Source organism: Sapajus apella, unplaced genomic scaffold (assembly GCF_009761245.1).
Source record: "Sapajus apella isolate SASKATOON/1434 unplaced genomic scaffold, GSC_monkey_1.0 scaffold128, whole genome shotgun sequence".
Classification (NCBI taxonomy): domain Eukaryota; kingdom Metazoa; phylum Chordata; class Mammalia; order Primates; family Cebidae; genus Sapajus; species Sapajus apella.
Window position 1 is genome coordinate 3,097,415 of NW_022437068.1, and position 23,520 is coordinate 3,120,934.

Sequence of the window (23,520 nt, forward strand, 5' to 3'; positions counted from 1 at the left end):
ACCAGAACATGAGACACTCTACAAAACAGAAAGACTAGGACCCTTCGAAAAAGGCAGTGCTATGAAAAGCAAAACAAGGCGGTCGGTGGGAGCTACTGCTCTACGTGAAGAGACAAAAGAGACATAACCACCAAATACAAGGCTTGGTTGGATCTTGGTGTGGCAAAAGAAACAGTTATAAAGAATGTTTTTATAACAATTGGGGATTGTTTTTCATTTTCTTAGGTGTGATGAGGTCATTCTGTCATGCAAGAGGATGTCTAATTATTAGGAAATGCATGCTGAAGTATTCAGCAGTGGAATATCAGGATATCTACAACTTATTTTCAAATGGTTCCACAATGAATATTTATAGAGAGAAACATACATTCAATGTGACAAAATGTTAATGTACCTAGGTGAAGAGTACATATATTACATTTTTTCACTTGTTTGATAAACTTGAACATTTCAAGATAAAAAGGTGAGGAAAAGACAGGACAGACAGAAGGCATCAGGAGTGATAACATTAGCTGGTATTTACTGTGAGTGTATGATACGACAGGCCCATTACATTCGCAAACATTATTTTCCCCACAACAATCCTACAGACTATACTGTGAATGGCTAACATTCAACATTCAGTGTTTACAGAATGTTACCAATGAGAAAACTCAGTTTAGAGAGGTGAAGTTACTTGCTCAGATTAAATGACTCACTCACACTGCTACCTAAGGGGCAAAGTTGAGTGCTGAATCCAGGTCTAACTACTTTCAAAGCCTGTGCTCCTTTTCTTAAATAGTGCTGCCTCTCTATTTATACCTACTGCATTGACAGTCACCAGAGGAAGAGCCTTCTTTGATAACTTGGTCATGAGTTTTTCCACATATCAAATCAAGTCCCTAGTCCAACCTCATCTGTGGTCTAGGTTGCTCAAAAGACAACAGGATTACAATTAGTGATTTGACTCCAACCAGAATCAAACAAACAACAACAACAAAACAGAACCAAACAGTTCTGAAAACAAAGAAAGATGTTTTACCTTCCACCTCTTCCCAGTCATCTTCACTTTCTTCCTCTTCTTCGTTGCTGTCTTCATTCACGGTAGCCCCTCTCTTCAGATGGTGTGCCTTTTTGAGGTCACTTGGAAAGTCCCTGTGTAAAGACCACAGGAAGATGAAGAAGGCTCAGACATCCTAGTGTTCCATTCAAGCTAAATGGAATTTTTTAAAGTCCTCCTATTTATTGAGAATCTGTTGCAATTATTTAAAAATGATTAGTAAGCTCTGAGCATCACTTTCTCCAATAACTTGTGTCTCAAAATCTCATCAAGATGTGCTCTGATCAACTGTCTAATCAATACCAGATGTGCTACCAAATAACCCTACAATTGAGATCTGTGTGAAAGAAAACAGCTATGCCTGGACATAACAAGGAAAAGCTGGAAGACCCAAAATAATAGCATGAGTTCCAGAACTGTGATATCTGTGTGATACATGTGCAGTTGGAGGCTAGAAAGAAGAGAATAAAATTTACATTTCCTTATCAACTACTATAAGCCAACTCAGATATCCTTTCCATCTTTAAGAAATATAATGTAAGGAGACTGAAGTTTGTAGCAGGGATGTGACTACATATAGGTAAGTCATAAATAACAAGAGACACAGACAGCAAGCTAGCTAAGTAGATAACAACATAGATAAGTAGCTGCTAAACAATGGCTCAAGACTAAGTACTTGCTAACATGTAATATACTTCTGCAAATTAATATACAAAATGTGTCCAGAGTATCCAGTTACTTTTAACTTGTGTAAACTCTGGCATTTGGTACCAAGTGAGAATATTATCTAGGATTTTGGCATAATAAAATAATCATCAATCTTGAGATATAACAACACACTCTTTTTTAGGGTATGACTTTCTCTCAACACCACAGTAATAAAAATTTCCCTTAGAATGAACATAGCAGAAATGACTACAGTCAATGCTCAGGGGAGAGGGAAAGGGAGACCCAGAACTTTCCTTGACAGTATTGTGGCCTATCTCTGTGTATATGTCTCTGGAGATAGAATTCAAGTAGTGAGGGGAGGCAACTGGAAAGCAGTAAGCACAGAGGCATTCTTCAGAAAGGTCTAGGGAAGGCCAGGTACAGTGGCTCATGCCTGTAATCTCAGCACTTCAGGAGGCTGAAATGGGTAGATCGCCCGAGGTCAGGAGTTTGACACCAACGTGGTGGAACTCTATCTCTACTAAAAATATAAAAATTAGCCGGCATGGTGTCGGGCGCCTGTAGTCCCACCTACTCAGGAGACTGAGACAGGAGAATCACTTGAACCTGGGAGAGGCGGAGGTTGCAGTTAACCAAGACTGCGTCACTACACTTCAGCCTGGGTGACAGAGCGAGACTGTCTCAAAAAAGAAAAGAAATGTCTAAGGAAAAGGAGAAGTGATGAACCATGTGGAAAATCAGCATGCGGTCCCCTGTCCCCTCCTGTGCCCTCTACTGGACTACTCTCCCGTGCCCGGACTACAGACTGCTGGAAAAGCCGATACTAAGTAGATAACAACATAGGTAAACAGCTGGCTAAACAGTGAGCGAGGATTTGTTTATGAAGCAAAGGAACAACTACTCCTCTGTTCTTCCTCTTCTCCCCACCCTTCAACTTTCTTAGGAGGCAGATAATCAAGTGTTCCCTGGGCTCATATTCATTGCTCACAATGTATTAATATAAATGTTCATTCATTGCAAAAATATTTGTTCAGTTTCTGTCAAATAAAAGGCTCTGTAATCAATGCTACAGGGCCTTTTGAACCCCACATGGTTCCAGCCCTCTGAGAGGTGACAGGGCAGTAAGCCTGGGTATGTGGTATAACAATAACTGGCAGACATATTACACTCCCCAGAAGTGCCACAGGAAATCAGAGGACAGAAGAGGGAAGAATCAATGAAGCCTCTAGAGTAGGTGGCTTCGGATCTGCATCTTCAAGATGGAAGCCAGCAAGTACTCCAGGTAGAGGGAATACCATGAGCACAATGCAGGTGTAGAAAGTACAAGAATGTGTTCAGTGAATGACAAGAAGCCCAGGTGGGTTAGAGAAGAGTGTGCTTGAGGACAGCTGCATGAGATAAAGCTGGAATGGCAGGTGAATATTTCATATATATCTAATATTTTTGTGTAGTAGAAAGAGTACTGGACCAGGAGTCGGAAGACCTGGGTTCTCCTGCTTTTGCCACTGTCTGGCTGTGGAAGTATGAATAAATCACTTCTGCAGGCATCACTGTTCTTATCTGAAAAGTTTCCAGCTCTTACTCGTCTGAGTTGTACCTAAAAGAGTTTAAAGATCCAATCTTCCATGTACCCCAGTGACAAGTAAGAATAGAGGTTTTCATTATTCACAACTGTCTGATGGGAACAATCAGGACCCAAGACAAAGCTTTGTAGGCATCTCACCTAACGTCATCCCCATCGCTGAGGGCTTCATCCTTTATAACCTTGAGGTTTTCAGATTTAACAGTCACCTTGGCCACTTTCTTTTTTGCTGGACCATCTGCTGAACCCCCAGGATCACTGCAGCCTCTCTTCCTCTTTCCCTGTGAAACTTTGGAGAGAAGGCTCTTCTTTGGGGGTTTCTCATCTTCAAAGGCATCTAGTTGATCAAACAGAACAAGAAGTGAGGGGTGGAAGGAAAGGTGGAGGCAGTGCAGCTTATGGGCAGCAGCATGAAAAGGCTCTACGACCTGTTTCCAAACCCCATCTCCATCACCTGTTCGCCATCCCGTCTGGTCAGCAACTAGCTCTCTGCTTCTTCCCACCTGCGGCTAGTCTATGCTCCTTTATTAGCACTTTACTTCTCCTACAACTACAGAAAACACCATAGGACTCAAACCAAACCTAACTTCCAGATCTGAAATGTCGGCTAACCTCCAGCCAGGAAAACACAAAGTCCATTCCTTAGCACCCTATTTATTTATTATCTGCCAAGACTAATTATTTGTCTTAGGGATAATGTACTCCTCTTAAGCAAAATGTTAAGTTCATAAACATGTCCAAGTTTCACCACAACACCATTACTGTTAATCACATCTCTGCCATCCTTCAAACTGCTCAAAACATACTGCTCTGAAACCTTTCCAATCCAACCCAAATGGCACTCATATACCAACCACCTCAGCAAAGTTACAGTTGGAAAAAGACAGCGATAATTCAAAAGTATTTTATTAAAATAGTTTTTTGTTAAAAGGAAATAAAAAATGTGTAAGTTGCTGGTTTTAGTCAAATTGAGTATCTAAAAGTATAGTTTGTTTACATATAATAAGTATATCAATACATTAGTTTTAATATGTTGCAATATGGCAGGGAAGGATAGTTTTCTATTTTGTAAATATATTCACACAAATTATCTTGAATCTGAAATAAATGTTTTGTCTTTGTATGACACTGCTTCAATTAATTTTACAAAACAAAAATACCTTTTATTGAGGTTCCAAGAGGGACTGCAGTATTAACCTAAAATGTCAAATTATTTAATAATACAGTCTTTTCATTGTTTGTCTTGCTAACTTTCTGGAAAGGTATTTATATTCCGCAAGAATATACTTTTGCAAGAGGGGAAAAAAAAAAAAGACTCCCTTCTGATCTAAATGAAACCATGATTAAATGTTAATAAAGTTCGTATCATAGGAGCATTTGTTTTAATGCTAAATCAATGATTCCATTGTTTCTTTAAATGTTTTATAAAAAAGGAATTTATGCATTCCCTTTTTTTTTTTTTTTGAGACGGAGTTTCACTATGTTACCCAGGCTGGAGTGCAATGGCGTGATCTCGGCTCACCGCAACCTCCGCCTCCTGGGTTCAGGCAATTCTCCTGCCTCAGCCTCCTGAGTAGCTGGGATTACAGGCACGCACCACCATGCCCAGCTAATTTTTTGTATTTTTTTTTTTTTTTTGGTAGAGACGGGGTTTCGCCATGTTGACCAGGATGGTCTCGATCTCTTGACCTCGTGATCCACCCGCCTCGGCCTCCCAAAGTGCTGGGATTACAGGCTTGAGCCACTGCGCCCGGCCAACATTCCCATTTTTAAACATGTTAATGTAAACCAAAAAATAAGGAAAAATTTTGGAGTACAAAATATTTCAAAATTACTTTTTTCAAATCTGAGCACAGACTGCCTATTCCAACGCCAGAGGCTGCAAAAAGCTTAAGATTTGACAGAAAATCAAGATTTCTGGATCTTACAATGGTCTTTAGCCCTCTAATATTAGGCAAAGATGCTAAATACTTCAATTTCTACTAATCTAAAAAAAATGCAGGTAGGAGGATACTTCATAGGCATCACCAAACTCTTCTGGGTGGTTAAAAGGCACAGGTTTTATTTCTGTGTTTGAAGAGAAAGGTAGATAAGTTAAAAGGGAAAGGGTGAAAAAGCAAACAAAAAACTCTGAATCAAAAGGATGTTCATAGTATTCAAAAGCATCTAGCAATAATCTCAATGTCCAACCATGAGATAATTATTAAGTAACTTATGGCAGAGCCACATGACAAAATATAATTAAGTCATCCTTTAAGATAAAGGAAAATGATGTATGATCTCATGTTAATCATGCAAAGCTGATTTTACAATATGCTTTCTGCCATGTAAAAAACATAGACTAGAAGGAAATAGACCATTATTTAATGGTGGCTATTTCTGGATGGCAGAAATATGGGTGACTTTCTATTCTCTGCTATTTTTTAGTCCCTAAGCATCTAGAGACTCTTTTCTAGGACTCTCCAAAATCTTGAGTTATCTAATATGCCTCACCAGTCTCCGTGAGCTCAGCGTTCTCAGTAGGGCAGGAATTACCACTGTGGTCTGCTTGCACATCTACTGGGACTTAATAAGAACACCTGAGTAAACCTTCCAGCGGCAACTCGTAGCTCTCACAATAAAATTCCAGCTCCTTAGCTTGGTATCCAAGCTCAGGCCTTTGCCCACCTCTCCTACCCAACCCCTCACTCACTATGTCCAGCCAACTGGCCAAGTTCATTCCCTCCTAAGAGTCTAAACACACTGTCCTCTATGCCCAGAACTCTCCCCCATAACTTCCTATGAATGACTCAAAATTACACTCAGTAATTGCCTCGAAATGCCACCTCCTTACAGAGGCCTTTCCTGACACTGATTCCCATTTAGCTGCCTCTTTCCCAGCCCCATATGAGTTTGAGAGTTTTTCTTTCCATCTATAGATGCATTTTCTGCTATGTACCCAAATAAGTTTTATCACAGCAGCCTTAGCACAGGGTGATAGCTCTTATCATCATATGAATCTGTTTTTTTAACTTATTATCTGCTTTACCTACCCCTCTCCACAGGTTATAACCATGAGAGCAGGTGACTCACCTGTCTGGTTCACTACTAACCTAGTACCTGGAACAGTGCGTGAAAATAGTAGGCACTCAGTAAACAGCTGTTAAAGGAATTAATGGTTATCACTGAAGGCATTAACACAGAGAAGAAATGTAAAGAAACCAAAGGTGCTTTAGTAGCACAAAGGAAGCCTGTTTCATGTGGAAGCCTGTTTTCTTTTTTCCTATTTGTCAAAAGCAGCCAAGTATCATCTTCATTTGCATGCACAGGGGTGCTTTTAAAACCTACAGTGTTAGAAACTATACTGATAGTTACCAAATTAGTGTCACCTGCAGCCCAAACCACACTTGCTAAGTCTATGCTTCCCCACCGAACCACAGCAAAGGTTTTAACTGCAGATCCCGGAAGTTGCCTTGGGAACTGACTGCTAGCTCCTCTGGCTAGCAGAGTAAGCTTGGGTGCACCCTTACTTCTGTATAAGCTGAGTGGCACGAGCTAGCCCAACTAATTATCTAATATGGGATAGCATATACAGCTCTTGGCTTTGTATGCTATCTCACTGAAAACTCACAACCACCCTGCAAAGCAGTTATTACATTTCACAGAGGAAGTTCAGAAGGACTAAAATATTTACCCAAAATAATTCACCCAAGTGCATATAACTAAGTATTGAAGCTCTACCAAGCTGGAACCCAGGTGAAGTGTTGAGCTGGGAAGAATGCAGGTAGCATTTCCATCAGATTAAAACCTTTAATTTTTAATTGCCCTATATCCAAAATACATTCTGACTAGAATACCAACTCCTTTTTGTGACCCCTTGCTAAAATAGCAACCATCCCTTAAATCACAGATCAAATAACTTCAGGGAGCGTTCCCTAGTCACTGCAGTCAAACTTTGATTATTCCTTTGGAAGCTACAAAGCCTTGTATCTTCTTCCACAATATTCAGCACAATCTGTCTTGAATATTTTACATACAAATGTCATGTCAACACTACTCTATGATCCTCCAAGATATGTTTATCTCCCATATCACCTCATTCATGTACATAGTACTCAAGATGTTATTTTAATGAATAAAATGGAACTAACATTACATATGAGGTAAATCACCTCCTAAGTTTAGGAATTATTACCATTTGACTATTTCCCAATGGACAATGAACTTATAATTGGTATAGAAACAAAGAATCTAGTGTTATAGGAGCCTTTGCTGGTTACCTAGTCTAATCTTCTACCCAGTTATTTCAGGAGACCCAGAAATTCCTTCAACAGCATGCATTCTGCAATTATTTAAAATACTTATTGGCTGGGCACAGTGGCTCATGCCTGTAATCCCAGCATTTTGGGAGGCCGAGGCAGATGGACCACCTGAGGTCAGGAGTTCGAGACCATCCTGGCCAACATAGGGAAACCCCATCTCTGCTAAAATAGAAAAATTAGCTGGTCATGGTGACAGCTACTCAGGAGGCTGAGGCAGGAGAATCACTTGAACCTGAGAGACAGAGGTCACCCCGTTGCACTCCAGCATGAGCGACACAGTGAGAATCCATCTCAAAAAAAATAAAAAATAAAATATTTACTTAGCCCTACCAATCCATGGGACCCGCATCCACAGATTCAACCAAAGGTGAATATATTTCAGAGGGAAAAAATAAAAAATAATACAGATTTTAAAAATACAGCATGACAACTATTTCCATAGCGTTTATATTGTATTAGGTACTATAAGTAATCTCGAGATGATTTAAGGTATATCGGAGGACACGCTTAGGTTACATGCAAACACTAGGCCATTTCATACAAGGCACTTGAACATCAGGGGTTTTAGTATCCATGGGATCCTAGAACTAATCTCCCAAGATTACTAAAGGGTGGCTGTATATGCTGTAACGGGAGTGGGAGAAGGACAAGACAGGATACAGCAAAAAATAAGACATGCTTTCATGAAGCCTAAATACTAGATAGGCAAGCAACAAGGAAGCAAATAAATTAAGCTCATTACAGATTGTGAAAGAGGCTGGGAGGGCAGTAATTGGAGTCCTATGATAGACAGTATCTGGGAAGGACCACCGTACGATGCTCAAGGAGTGTCTGACACGAGATTTGAAGAAATATAAGAAATTAGCCCTGACAAAAGCTATGGTTGGGGGAGGGGTCACTCCAGGCAGAAGGAACGTCAAAGGAAAAGACTCAAGGAATAACTTGGCATATTTGAGGAAGAGAAAGGCGGCCAATACGGAGGGCATCTGGCAAGGTAACAAGTGGTAGGAGAAACAGGAGAGGTAGCAAGAGCCAAAACATGTAGCATCTTGTAGGCCAGGTTAAGCCAACTGGATTTTAAGCTAAAAGCAACGGGAAGCCAAGGAAAGTTTAAAGTAGGAACATGGCATGATTTAAAAAAAAAATTATTTGGGTTGCTGGATGGAGAACTCGGAGGCCAGTAAAGAGGAAACTGCAGTCACTCAACTGAAAGGTGATGGTGGCTTGGAAAGGGGCCATGGAATTGAAGTGGACAAAGTTGAGATATAGTCTGAGGCTGAACTGACTGGACTTGCTGATGGACTAATGTGTGCACATAAGAAAAAGGTGGGCTTTGCTTTCTAACAAGCATTGAGACTGGAAAAACGGAGGAAAGGATAGATTTAAAGGGGAAAACCATGAGCTCTGCTTTGCCCGTGACAACGTAAGAAGCCTATCCGATATCCACGTGGGGAAGTCAGGTGGGATCCCACTGTGGAATTGCGGGTGAGACTCAGCTGTAGTGACCATTCGGGAGTCACCACACTACATCACTCTACGTCCTGGTTCGTCCGTCTGTCTTCCTGGGACCCAATTAACTGCCTTCTTCACGTTCAGCCCTGAGCAGCTGCGCTGTATCCTCTGGGCAACCGGGAGCGGAAAGACGCTACGCAGGAACTTGGGTCGGGCGAGGCTCCCGGGGAATCGCTCTGCGTGCAGAGGACAAAGGCATAGGGACAGCGCGGAGGGCCGGCCGCGGCCTGCCGAGCTGCCCCCGCGGCCGCCGTCACGTCCTCGCGGCGCGGAACACGCGCAGCAACCTGCATCCTGTCTCCACGTCTGGCCTCCCACCCCAGCCTCCCGGCCTTCTCCGCCCTGCCGCGGCGTCTCCCGCTAAGCCCGCTGGGCCTGGCTCTCACCCTCCTCCTCCTCCTCACGCCGGGACTTGCTCTTGCCCTTGGACTTCTGGCTGCGCGGTTGACGTCCCCGCGGCTTCCCGCCGGCCGCGCGCTTCCGAGCCATGTCGCTCTTCGGGGCAAAATCCACTTCGCGAGTGACGCACCTCGCCCCCGTGCGCCAGAGCGTGGGCTCCGCCCCCAGGCGGGTGCGTCTAACCCTGCCCCTTGTTGGAGGCCTAGTCACGCCCCCGAAGGAAGCTCCGCCGACACCCGTGGCCACTAAAAACCACGGGAAGCAGGAAGGAGAAAAACAGATTTCTCTCTACTTCCGGTGTATTATAGCCTCCTGTTTCCGGAGATCGGCGTTGCTCTTGTGTTATCGCGAGAAGCGGGAAAGGGCGCAGGGTTTGAAACATGGCGGACGACGTAGACCAGGTGAGTGTACTTTAAGGGGGTCGCTCCGAGCAGCTTTGCGTACTAGGGCTGGTTTTTCCAGACTTAGGAAAAATGGCTGGTCGTGTCTACTCTTTCCAGGTGACCATGGTCTAATCCGCCCCGTCCTTTCCGTAACCGCCCCCAGCTCCGAATTTTGCTGCAGGCCCTGAGATCTTTTCTGGCTAGAAGCCCACCTGTCTACTATTCATCACACTCTTCAGTTCATTTTTTTAAATATGTAAATTACTATCCTTGCCTGCCTCACGGAGCTGTTAGGATTCCAATAGAAAGCCTGATAATAAAGTTAGAAGTTCTTATCATTACTGAGCGCAACCATTATTTATTCATTTAGCAGATTCAGTGAACCTCAGCTTTGTATGGTTGGACACTGTTCTAAGGGCCAGGGACACTGACATAGACATATAAGCGATCCCTGCCATTACTTGGAGCTTATATTCGTGAGGAGAACAGATAAAAGTAAATATAAATATGTAGGAGACTTATAGGAACTGTGATGTAATGTGAAGGAAACAAGGAACTAGTATGCAGAATAACAGGTGGCCCTAGAAGCTTTTTCACCTGGTCTTTCTCTTCCTCAAATATCTTTGGAGATCAAGCCACAAATTCTTAAGCTCTGTACTGAAATCTCACCTCCTCAGAGAGGACTTCTCCTGCGCCAGTAGCACACGCTTTACTCTGCTTACCCTGCTTCATTTTTCTTCATAGCGCATTATTATTTCATATTAAATGTATGCATCTGTGTTTAATGTATAACCCTCCCCACTAGAATTTAAGTGCCATAAGAGCAGGGTTTTTGTTTTGTTCTTTCTTCTGTCCTTAGGGTTTAGAACAGTGCTGGAAACACTCAACAAATACTTACTTGATGAGGCCTCTTTGAAAAGGCAATATTTAAAGCTACAGTGGGCATCGTAGACAGTGGCTTAGGTAGCAGTAGGGCTCTGTCATGTGCATATTTTTACAGTATTTAATTATTTATTTGTATGCCTCTCCACATTACAATGAGCTCCTTGAGAGTGGGGATTGTGACTTCTATATCATTGTAATCTAACAGTTGGTTATCTGATCCTTTAACAAACACCTGTTGAACTAGGGAAGTAGGGATTTTTTTTTTTTCTCTCGTCTGACCTTTTGAAGCTTTAGAGCCTGATACATTCAGTCACCTTCCTCCGCTGGCCTCATGTACTTAATGAAGAAGCTCTCCTTGAATAGTCTTTCTAGCTCTTAATGGCTGCAACCACCCGATCCCAAGTCATCCTAACCCGACCTCTAAAACCAACGTTTCCAGCAGTTCTTTAATAATACTAATAGGAACCATTTCTTTTCTTTTTTTTTTTTTTTTTTGGACAGAATCTCACTCTGTCACCCAGGCTGGAGTGCAGTGGCACGATCGATCTCAGCTCACTGCAACTTCCACCTCCTGAGTTCAAGCGATTCTCCTGTCTCAGCCTCCTGAGTAGCTGGGAGTACAGGCGCGTGCCACCATGCCTGGCTAATTTTTCTGTTTTTAGTAGAGATGGGATTTCGCCATGTCAACTCCTGACCTCAGGTGATCCGCCTGTCTCAGCCTCCCAAACTGCTGGGATTCAGGCGTGAGCCACCATGCCCAGCCAGTAGGAACCGTTTATTAATATTTTCTGTTTACCTGGCACTGCTGTAAATGCATTAACTACTTTAATCCTCTCAAGAACCCAGAAGGAAGGTTGTGGCTTCCTCAATTGCAAATGAAGAATCAGAATTACAGATGGCATGATTTTTCATCTTAGTTCATTAGAGGCAGGTCACAACCAGGAGTTGAACCCAGACTGCCTGATTCCAAAACCAGTGCTTGCCTTTTTTTTTTTTTCAAGACAGTCTCACTCTGTTGCCAAAGCTGGAGTGCAGTGGCACGATCTTGGCTCACTGCAACCTCTGCCTTCTAGGCTCAAGCGATCCTCCCACCTCAGCCTCGGAGTAGCTGGGACTACAGGCACGTGCCACTGTGCTCGGCTAAGCCAGTGCTTTCAACCAGTGTTTTATACTGCCTACTAAATATATTCATGTTACTGGCCAGTTGGCAGCCTAAACTCAACCTGTGCTAAATTCATAATCTTCCTGTAAACCTACACCTCTACTTAGCATTCTGACTAGTGTATGGTAGACATTAAGTGAGTGTTTTTCCAGCGATTACATAATATTTGAGATAAAGCTAAAGTCCCTGAGAGCCTATACCCTGAAATTGGGTCAGGCAGTTTGATTTTGAGGGAACAAAGTATAGTCATGATTATTTTGCTGTGGAACTCCTTTCTGTATAGGTGTGTTTTAACCCACATTTATGTAGCACATATTATGTGAAAGGCACTGTTCTAAGCCGTCATAGATATCACTTAAACCTCACAACAACAGTATTAGGTAGACACTGTTATCTCCATTTCGTAGCTTAGGAGACTGAAGCAGAGAAAGGTTAAATAACTTGCCCATGGTCACACAGCTTAACAGTGATTTAAGCAGGTTTCTATCGCTAGTACTATATTACTAAACTTGTTTCTTTTATCAGCAACAAACTACCAACACTGTAGAGGAGCCCCTGGATCTTATCAGGCTCAGCCTAGATGAGCGAATTTATGTGAAAATGAGAAATGACCGAGAGCTTCGAGGCAGATTACACGTAAGTAAATTTATCAAGTTACCTTGAAATCAGATTCCTTCCTACCCCCACTCCCTTGAAATGTAAAACCTGTGCAGAGTGAAAGAGTATTTTGAAGGAAGAGAGGGAAGTAGAAAGTCACCCATATTTCTATAAGCCAAATAAAGCTGCATGTATTCACATTTTTAACATTTTTTATTTTCATAGAAATATGTTTATTATAGAACATTTTTATTCCCTTCATTTTTCCCTTTTATTTGTAAATAACATTTGTCCTTTATTCTTAAATGTTTTTTAAATTTCTGACATGTACACAAATAGGTGTATTATTATGAAAAGTTAAATGTATATATGACCCAAGAATATATAGAATAAAAAGTGAAATCCCATTTCCCCTATTGGTAAACATTATTAGAAATTGGAGTATCTTGGCTGGGTGCAGTGGCTCATGTGTTTAACCTCAGCACTTTGGAAGACTGGAGCAGGAGGATCACTTGAGGAGGCCAGGAGTTCAAGACCAGCCTGGGCAATACAGAGAAACCCTGTCTATACAAAAAATAAAATTTAAAAAATGGGTTATCTTTTCTGTATGTTTATACATATATACTCATATATGTACATATGCACATTCCTGCAGTATATATAACCCACCTCTACAAAACATGGATCTTGCTATACATGTTTTTCAGCACCTTTTTTTTTCCACTTAATCTTTCTTGGAAATTATTGACCACGAGTGCAAATAATTCTCCTTTATTCTTTTTAATGACTACCTAGGATTTTGTACATGATAGTGATAGATTTTTTTTCGTTTCTTGCTACAAATACTTACATAAATACTGCAGTAAGCATTTTCTTAAACATATTTCATTGTGCGTATCTGCAAAATATCTGTAGAATTGGTCCCTTGAAGTGGTCTCATTTATTCATAGAGTACCCTGAAGGTTTTGCCTCTCTTTGATGACTTGTTACTTTCCTAAGTATGTTGTTTTTAGTGCTGCCACTCTACCCTAAAGTGATTAAAAATAGCTAACATTTATTGAGCATTAATTATAGACCAGTTACTATGTTTTGTATATGATATCTCATTTAATCTTTATAGCAACTCTGTGATGATAGATACTAATTATTTCTGCTTTGCAGTATAGGAAGCTCAGGCTCAGAAAGGTACAGTCACTTGCCAGTAAAGGGAGAGCCAGAATTTGAATCTATATAGTCTGACGGAGCCCCACTCTTAAGTACTGTGGTTCCACCTTCCACAAAACCTAAAGATAAAGAACCTGTAGGCTTGGAAAGGAAATAGGTACCTAGGGAGACAATAGTCTTAATCTGCAGCTGCCTTAAGGGAAGAGAGACTCCAGGAAAGGAATAGTGGTAACTTCAGGAATATAATTGGAATTCAGCTTAACTACTTAAGTCTGTGGCTCTTGGAGTCTTCTTCAGTTCCCTGTGTAAACTCGATGGTCTCTATCCTAAATGGCCCCTACTTTCTGTTTGTTTTGTGCCCCTCAGTTATACCTTTTTGCTCTTGTTAGTGTGGCCTACCTAGCAATAACCCCACATGGCTGACAAGTGACTTTTATTTTGATGTGAGCAGGTGAACCATGTAACCCTTGAGTTCTGAACAAGGTCCCAGAAAGTTAAATGAATGAACCTTGCAGCTCGGATTGAATATCTTAGCTGCAACATTTATTGATTGAGCCCACAGGTGCTAAATACATTTAAGTTCTGGATAGATTAGAAATGGGCAGGGTGTTGCTCTACTTATTTTCTCTCTGCAACATGTAGTCTGCCATGTGCCTTTAGAAGACTGCAATACCATCATCTTAGCAGTAAACAAAGGATTTTATTTTCTTTACTGTATTTTTCTTGTCACATTGCTATAGGTGGAATTGAAGGATGCCTACTGATAAATGATGAAGATGAATCTGCTGTTTTTCATAATTAAGTATTATAAATGATGTGACTGCCTTAGAATAAGAAGTGGGGTGGAGACTTTAAAAATAATGTCAAGTGACTTTGAGTACATTTATATTTACATATAAGCAGTTTTATATTTTGATCAGGTCAATTAAATAATCATTGGAAATGACTTGTGAAGAAACAGTATATTAGTACAGTAGGATTACTTTTTGTTTGGATATAAAAGTTTGTGATACAAGTATCACATGCCTTAGTTGTAATTGATCCATTTTTATGTTGTTAAGCCTTGGTCATTTTGTAATTTGAATATTAAATTTCTTGGTTCTTTACCCTCCCACTTTAGGCTTACGATCAACATTTAAATATGATCTTAGGAGATGTAGAAGAAACTGTGACTACTATAGAAATTGATGAAGAAACATATGAAGAGATATATAAAGTAAGTCTTGCAGTTCTATTCATTGCTTTACAAATATCAATTGTTCTCTATTGGACAGTTTAACCCATATTTATGGGAAGCCTGTCATGTTTTGACACCTACTTATGGACTCAGTAGAGCATAGCAATTGAAAGCAAGTGTTCGGGGGTCTAATTGACCTGGTTGCCAGTACTGGCTTGACCACTTCCTACTTGGTCTACCTTGGGCAAGGGAATTAACTTAGCAGACTTCTCATTGGTAAGCAGGAATACTACTGCTTACCTCATAGGGTTCCCAGATTCAGTGAAATACAACAATGCAAGGTAACTATGTATAGTAGTGTATAACAGTAATAGTAGACAGTATTAGAAACTGAACATTTTAAAAAATATTTATTCATTAAAAAAACCTGGCCGGGCATGGTGGCTCACACCTGTAATCCCAGCACTTTGGGAGGCTGAGGCGGGTGGATCACCTGAGGTCAGGAGTTAGAGACCAGCCTGACTAACATGGTGAAGCCCCATCTCTACTAAAAATACAAAGCATTAGCCAGGCATGGTGGCATATGCCTGTAATTCCAGCTACTTGGAAGGCTGAGGCAGGAGAATTTCTTGAGCCCAGGAGGTGGAGGCTGCAGGGAGCTGAGATTGCGCCATTGCACTCCAGCCTGGTCAACAACAGCGAAACTCCGTCTCAAAAAAAAAAAAGTAGCTCACACCTGTAATCCCAGCGCTTTGGGAGGCCAAAGAGGGTGGATCACCTGAAGTCAGGAGTTCGAGACAGGCCTGGCCAACATGGCGAAACCCTCTCTCTACTAAAAATATGAAAAATTAGCCAGTAGTGGCAGCAGGCACCTCTAATCCCAGCTATTCGGGAGGCTGAGGCAGAAGAATCACTTGAACCCAGGAGGCAGAGGTTGTGAGCCAAGATGCACTACTGCACTCCAGCCTGGGGGACAGAGTGAGACTCCATCTCAAAAAAAAAAAAACACCTATCACATGTTGCCGTAACATTTTTATGAACAATAACTATTTTCTACAACAAAATGTTTAATGAGGAATGTCTTTGTTTTACATTTTTGCAAATCTCTTTAACGCCCAGCTTAATTGATGACAGCTAGAAGATTCTTATAATTTTTTTCTGCATTAAATCTATCATGCGATGTTGTTGTAATTGAAGCAAATCTGACCACACAGATAGGTAGTTGGAAAGGAAGGAGTATGTTTTGTGGATGCTCCACCTTTGACACTATACCCAAACTCAACCAGTGGTAGTTGGTCAAAGATTATTTGTAGGCTGGAATCTGAAACGATAACAGTAAACTTTTCATACTCTTGTTAGGTGAAAAGTCGTTGATCTGCCTTGTACTTCACATGGGTCTTTTAGTCATGCATGATTTGGTTACATCAGGTACTGGTTCTTTAGAAAATAGTAGTTCACTGAGCTATGCAGATTCATTTTATTGTTCAGTGTTTAAAAAAAATCATATTTATTAGTATCACCAATGATCTCATTAGAAAGGTCTTCTTTCTTTCTCTTTCTTTCTTTCCTTTTCTTTCTTGTTTTTAACAAAGTCTCACTGCGTCACCCAGGCTGGAGTGCAATGGCGATCTCAGCTCAACTGACACCTCTGCCTCCCAAGTTCAAGCAGTTCTCTTACCTCAGCCCCCTGAGTAGCTAGGGTGTGCCACCATGCCCAGCCAATTTTTGTGTTTTTAGTAGAGACAGGGTTTTTCCATGTTGGTCAGGCTGGTCTCAAAGTCCTGTTCTCCCAAAGTGCTGGGATTACAGGTGGAATTACAGGAAGCCAGTTTGTGACCCTGCTAAGGCATGGTGGTTAAAATGTGGGCTCAGAGTACAAGACTACGTGGATTCAAATCTCGACTCCCTTGCTTACCACCTTTTTAATTGGGCCAGATCACCTAACCTGCCTGTGGATATGTTTCCTTGTCTGTAAAATGGGAATAATAATAGGAGCCCCTTCCTACAACTGTGGAGGATGCATTGAGGGCTATATGAAAGCCTCCAGATTAGTGACAGGCACATAGTGACTTAAACCGGAGCCTTCTTTGGATTTTGTAGTTCTGCTTTACCCTGGCAATCCTCCTCTCTCTGACCACACCTGACTCCTGTGCTAGTGTTCTTTATCCTTCTAGATGTAAACATTTAGCATTTTCTTTCTTTTTCTAAATTTTTATTTATGTATTATTTTTGCTGGCTTGTTTCTCCAAGAAAGAATAACATTTTTTAAAAATCTACATTTTTTTTCCCTTCAGGAATATCATTTAGTAACTATTATTTGGTGATGGTTATTGTTTTCTTAACATGGACACAATCATAAGTACCAATTCTAAGATGCACTTTTCCTTAAATTTTAGCATGTCAGAAATCTGATTGCATCTTATTGGTGATGTGATTAAAAAAAGAATTGTGTCATGGTTTAATTGGCAAATTTTCCTTTTCAGCTCAACTAAGCTTACATGTGATATCTTAAATGTGATAAAATGTGGAATATCCAGCTTTACTATTGTGCTTTATTCATCTAACATTATTAACATAAGAATTTTACAATGGAAGTAGACTCTGTTGTAAACATTTTAATGCTCTTGTCTTGAGTTCTGCTTGTGACAAAAATGACTCAACAGTGGTGTCTATTCTTACAGAGAAGGGAACACTGCCACTCACTGCATGTTTGCAGTGAGCTAACAGCAGGGTCCACCTCTGTCATCCTTAGTATCTGTTCCAAGTGTGATTCCTCCTGAATCTGTTTGAAAGTGTTGTATGCCTATGCACATGTGCATTTCTCTGGGTGAAGTGTCTGTAAGAGAGTCTCAGTAGTCACTGACCTCCATAAAGATTAATTGCTGTCTCGAAAGGCTGCGGGGACTGGTTACTCCTGAACGCTGTGTGCTACATGCATGTGGCCTCTCTTGCGCTTAGAGTTGCAGCTGCAGAACATTAAGCAAAGTCAGTTTAGGTAGTGAATTGTTTTTCACATTGCCATGATGTATTGGGTAAAACATTTAAAATAGAATCTTTGGATGCCTGAGAATACTTCAGTGCGTAAATGTGTCTTAACTATAGACACAGAAAGGAAAGACAGTCATATTATGGAGAGTGCCTGCATCTGGTTCAGTGCCATTGAGAACAACTAATTCACTCTCCTGTGCACTCCTATTACTCCTCTTCAAGATGGGAAACCAGATTAAGTGGTTTCTTACCTTGGCCCATTTTACATTTTCCTCTCTCTCCTCTATTGAAATAACTAATGAGCATCATCATTACCAAAACAGTGTGGGGGATCCATAAACCATAGGGTTGTTGGGGTTTTTTTCCCCCCCTGTAACTTATATAATTGACTTCTGAATAATGAATTTGACTGCTGACTTATTAATGGGAAAATGGAAAGCAGCCAGTCTTACTCTTCTGGTCCTTGGTCCTCCATAATTAGAGGTCCTCCATAATTGGAGTAATTACATTTTATAGATTGTGAACAGTCTGTGTTACTTGGCCCAGCCTGCTTGTTCAGCTATCCATCATGTGTGCTACCTTCCTTCACCAAACACCTTGTAGTCTGACTTACCAGTTTCTCTTGGGGATGTGGTACCCTTTTGTAACTGAGCCCTCTGCTCCCTCTGCTTGTCCGAAGGCCTCCTACAGCATTAGATGGCTCTTCTAGACCTTTCTGTAGATTAGCACTGTAATAGTAGAACTGTCTGCAGTAGCGAAAATTTCTATCTGTGCTGTCATTACAGGAGCTAGGAGCCACATGTGACTATTTAGCACTTGAAATGGGTGCTGGTGTGACTAAGGAACTGAACATTTAATTTTATTTCATTTTAATTCAATGAGCCACCTGTGGCTAGTGACACTCATATTAGAGGAGCTCTAGACCTGCTGCTTCATACGAACTAACTCTTTATGGTCCATACTGAGACCTTATGGTCTGTGTCACCATATAGTACTTAACACAGAAACTGGTAAGTCAGACTACAAGGTGTTTGGTGAAGGAAGGTAGCACACATGATGGATAGCTTTTTTTTTTTTTTTTTTTTACTCATTTTAAATTGCTTCCATTTTAATTTAATTTTTTGGATAGATGCTAGACTCACACAGTCTTAAAATCACAGAATGCAGAAAGGAACACAGTGTAGTAAAACGTCTTCCACCCCAGCCTCTGCTCATCATCTTTACACCCCACCCCCAGACATAAGCACTGTTACTGGTTTCTTGAGAATCTTCCCAAGTCTTTATGCATATGCTAATGACTGTTAATCTCTCTTCGCCTATTTTTTATCTTAATGCTCTTTCCCTTACATACATAGCTTCCTTGTGCTTTCATTTTTAGCTTTATGGTACTTCATTGTATAGATGTACCATAATTTAACTGTTTTCCTATTGATGGACAGATAGCCATTTCTAATATTTTGCTAATAAAAACTATTCTGCTGTAAATAATTTTATCTTTTTCTTATGTGGAAGTATACCTGCAGAATAAATTCATACTTCCTCTCTTTCATTTCTAGAATGGGGATTCTAGGAGGACAGTCCGTGTTTTATTCATCCCTTTGTGTCTAACGCCTATTGTAGTACCTGACACATAATGGGCATTCTAGGTGTTTATATGAGTGGACTTCAGATTTCACTGCAGGTTGACTCAGTAAGTTTTAAACAGAAGATTCTATTTCATTGCAAGGACTGCAGATATAAGCCTTGTCACCTGTCAGACACACATGCACACTTAAAAAAAAATTCTGGGTGAAATTCATCACCAGTGCTAGAAAATTCAATACTTTTCTCTGATATTGAGTTGATAGCATCCTTTTTTTTTTTACCTAGAGCACTTAAGTTTACACACTGAACTCCTTGTACTAGAGTCCCCTTCTTTCTCTGGAATTGTTTATCTGTAGCCACATCTCCTGTCTGGGCATTATGACCAACAGCCCAGGGGAGATTCCTCACACATGGGTTGTTGAAAGCATACTCTTGTGAGCATATTAGTTCATGTTGCCTAGACTGTGATAACGGGCAGCGCCCCCCACTCCCCCAGACAGGCACTGGCTCAGCAGAGTCACAGATATGCAGTAGCTTAGCACTGATGGAGTTTGTTTCTCAATGACATAATTATTCTAGGTAGTTTCCTCCACACGGTCATTCAGGAACCCAGGCTCCTTGTGTCTTGTGGCTCCACCAACCCCTAAGTCTTCTGTCATCATTTCACATCTAGCCAGTGGGAGCAAAAAGGAGTGGAGGCGTGTACATGAGAAGTTGATGAATCAGCCTAGAGGTACTACATACCTTTTCCTAAATTTTTTAGGCTAGAACTCAGTCATATGACCTACCCAACTATAAGGGAGCCTGGGAAATACTCTAGAATTGTGTGCCCAGGAAGGAAGAAGGAATTTTTATGAACAGCAGTTTCTGCCATAGTCTGCCCCCCGGCAACCAATGTTTATATATACCTGTGAGCAAAGGGCTTTAAAAAAAATTTATTTATGGCAAAATGACCACGGATTAATTTAGCAGTTTGTTTTCCCTAGAAACTGATAAAATTGGAATGTCAGCTGTGTTAATAAAAAATATTGCTATATTAAAAAAAAAGGCCCCTGGTTTATAAACTGCATCTGAACTGAAGGAACTGTGAATGAGCTCTGAATACTGTTAGGAGCCCATAGCAGTGGTCTTCCCTGAGAGCGCTTCAACCCTTGTAGTGGAGTGCACCCCCTCCTTGGTGACTATGAAGCCACATTCATGAAATTATTATAAGAGATACTGGTTCTGGTGTGAAGCTTGGGGCAGTTAAGCCAGGGTGGCTCCTGCACCCACCTGCTAACTAAGCAGTCATTTGGGTAGCTAGAGAAGAACCCTTGGAATGCTGTCAAGATGTCTGCTGAGACACTTGCCGCTGCCCAGCTAGCATGTGCTGTGTTTCCTTTGCACAAAGCTGTGTGCCCTTGGCTATCTTGAGCTTTGTGAGTTTAGTGGCCAAGTTGCTGCAGAGATCAATGATAGTGAGTGTTGCAGAATCCTGCTTCCCACACAGAACACATTTCTACCCCAAAGGATGCAAGCAGGATATCTAGCTCAGGGTGCAGCATAGCCACGTGATTCTCAGTTCTCTCTGTCAGACCACATGTGGTCACTTGTACAGAGACCTATACCCCAAAGAATATGAATTATTTACCCCTCCCACATTCATGAAAAACACAGCATGGGCAGGATATCCACCACAAAAACTCTCTTCCAGAGAACGAAGGAATGAGAAACCTAAGACAGTTACTAGTCCCTAACAGTGATGAATCCCACTGGGAACGTATGAATGCTCCCTGTCCTGGTGGTAGCAGAAATCCCTCAATTAGATAAAGTATGATGCATCCAATGTTTGGAACTGACACCAAATTTAATCGTGCATTCTACAGCTTTATTTGCAAAATCTGGCAACCCTAAGTGGGGTCTGCAGAGCTTTCAGGGCCAACTTCTGTTATGAAAGACTCAAATAGTCAAAGGCTTTTTTTTGGCCAGGCTTATGGTTTCTTTGGCAATGCAATTTCTTTAAAAACTTAGAACATAGGTTTCTGAACTGTTTACATCCAAACAATTCAAAGGGCCAGTAACTTGTCTAAGCTCTTCCCTAGGCATAGCTTATAGGACTGCTTTATCTCTTCAGTTCCTCACCTCTGTTCTGCTCCCTGAAATTAATGTTGACTACTTTGAGGCCACTTGGTATAAAAACTTGGGTGGAAAGACAACACCCTTAATCTGATCTTTGCCTCAGGGCTGAATTTGTTTACCTGGGAAATTTTACTGGGCCTTGTTTCTCAAACCCTTTTTTCATACTTATTTCTGTAGCTTGGGCTCTAAAAGCGAATGGGTTTTTTAACCCTGTGAGTCTTGTTTCTTTTCATCTCTGCTTGAAAACCAACTAGTTCTTGCCTGAGCTGTTTTCTCTTCTACTGCCCTGCTAAATGCATTAAGTTAACAGCGACACCTACTAACATTTGGCTTTTCCATCCTGTTATCCCAGAGCTAGTAAGTTTAAAAGCCCCTTGGGCTACATTCCAAGATTTATCTAATATTTTGCCAAGGGATAATATTAGGATTTCAAACATTCATGTGTTTCTCTGCTGCCTAACGCCTGACCACTAAGCTAATGCTTCAAGGTGTCCATTCTATATGCGTGACCCCTATAGCACACAGAAGTAACATGTAATGGCTCAGCAAAATAGAAGTTGATCTCTTACCCACATGACGCCCTGGTGGGGTCTAGGTCTGCACAATAGCTTTCTTCCAGGTGATAAGTCAGGGACCAGGCGTTGCCTGTCAGTGGCTCTGCCATCCCCTGAGCTCTCACCATTATCTTAGTTCATTTAGTGTTAAAGAATGATTGCAGAGTGGCATTCTGGGTCAGTCTGGAGATAGTCTTGTCATTTCTGTTTATTTGCTATTGGATAAAACAATCCACTGGCTACATCTAGTTGCAAGGAAAAATAAGAAACGTAATCCAGCCATGTGCCCAGGTGGAGGAGAGTGAGTTTTAGTGGGTAGCTCCAGTGTCTGCCACAACTGTTGATATCCAGGAAAGGAAGCATTAGATAGATTGGTTCTTGGTGCTACCAAGGTAAGTGATCAGGTTTTTTAATTCAGTTTTTTTGTGTCATGATGAATCAATTTTTTGACATTTCTTTCACAAACAATAAGTAGTAATACACAATTGCATAAATAAGCTCTGTTTTTTTTTTATCTTCCAGTCAACGAAACGAAATATTCCAATGCTGTTTGTCCGGGGAGATGGCGTTGTACTGGTTGCCCCTCCGCTGAGAGTTGGCTGAAACAAAGAATTTGTCGTGTGGAGACTTTGTACAGGGGCCTCTTTAAATGTACAAGACATTCAGAAGAGAAACCTGCGTACATTTTGATATTAAGAAATAATTCCAGGGATTCTTCCACTCCTGAAATGAGTTGATTTGCAGATAACTCACAATTCTTAAGCTAAATTGTATTTTCATTTTTCTCAAGCTCTTCCAATAAATATGACCACCAAGATGCAGAGCTCTTTTTCAGGACTTCTTTTGCTCCATAATTCTCACAGATATTTTTCTGATTTATTTTTCTTTGAATTAAAATTGGTGTTTTCTCATGGATTTTTTTTTACTGCAGTCTTCTGTGTTGTGAATTACTTAAAGTGAGCACACCTTAACTTTACTTAGCACACATTTGCAGTGCATCTACTGTGTTGGAGGCACCAGGTTTGAGTGCTGGGAACCAGAGTATTATGAAAATGCTTTCTGGGCCAGGCGCAGTGGCTCACGCCTGTAATCCCAACACTTTGGGAGGCCAAGGTGGGTGGATCACCTGAGGCAGGAGTCGGAGACCAGCCTGGCCAACATGGCGAAATGCTGTCTCTACTAAAAATACAAAAATTAGCCAGGCGTGGTGGTTTATGCCTGTAATCCCAGCTACTCAGGAGGCCGAAGCAGTAGAATCGCTTGAACCCAGAAGGCAGAGGTTATAGTGAGCCGAGATCGCGCCATTGCACTTCAGCCTGGGTGACAGACTCCCTGTGGAAAAAAAAATGTTTTCTGCCCTCAAGTGTTCTAGGGAGGCAGATGTTTAAACCAACAATTGCAGGCAG

General features: G+C 41.2%; 2 protein-coding genes across 4 annotated transcripts in view; one reads left to right on the forward strand and one right to left on the reverse strand.

Annotated features, from left to right (window-relative positions):
- XPC (XPC complex subunit, DNA damage recognition and repair factor) overlaps positions 1-9,689 on the reverse strand; it is a 40,626-nt gene extending 30,937 nt beyond the window's left edge. Inside the window, exons 1-4 of one of the 3 annotated variants that reach the window (XM_032262320.1) lie at positions 9,490-9,614; positions 5,232-5,234; positions 3,432-3,627; positions 1,022-1,134 (exon numbers count right to left, since the gene is read on the reverse strand). In XM_032262320.1, coding sequence (XP_032118211.1) covers positions 1,022-1,134; positions 3,432-3,627; positions 5,232-5,234; positions 9,490-9,592 — 415 coding nt within the window. In that variant the 5' untranslated portion in view covers positions 9,593-9,614. Of the gene's footprint in view, positions 1-1,021; positions 1,135-3,431; positions 3,628-5,231; positions 5,235-9,489 lie in introns of all 3 variants that reach the window. The other 2 variants (XM_032262321.1, XM_032262322.1) reach the window with 2 other exon arrangements.
- On the forward strand, positions 9,679-23,029 carry LSM3 (LSM3 homolog, U6 small nuclear RNA and mRNA degradation associated). The gene is made up of 4 exons (XM_032262328.1): positions 9,679-9,903; positions 12,458-12,568; positions 14,814-14,909; positions 22,637-23,029. Exons 1-4 carry the CDS (start codon positions 9,883-9,885, stop codon positions 22,715-22,717), a joined length of 309 nt encoding a protein of 102 aa, XP_032118219.1. The 5' UTR covers positions 9,679-9,882; the 3' UTR covers positions 22,718-23,029.
- Positions 23,030-23,520: the final 491 nt, after the last annotated feature.

What these genes read in the sequence shown, in the direction of transcription:
- LSM3 (XM_032262328.1), top strand. Translation starts at nt 9,883, where the DNA reads ATGGCGGACGACGTAGACCAG. An exon ending in TGGCGGACGACGTAGACCAG is followed by an intron (nt 9,904 to 12,457) that starts GTGAGTGTACTT and finishes TTCTTTTATCAG; the next exon opens with CAACAAACTACCAACACTGT. An exon ending in CATATGAAGAGATATATAAA is followed by an intron (nt 14,910 to 22,636) that starts GTAAGTCTTGCA and finishes TTTATCTTCCAG; the next exon opens with TCAACGAAACGAAATATTCC.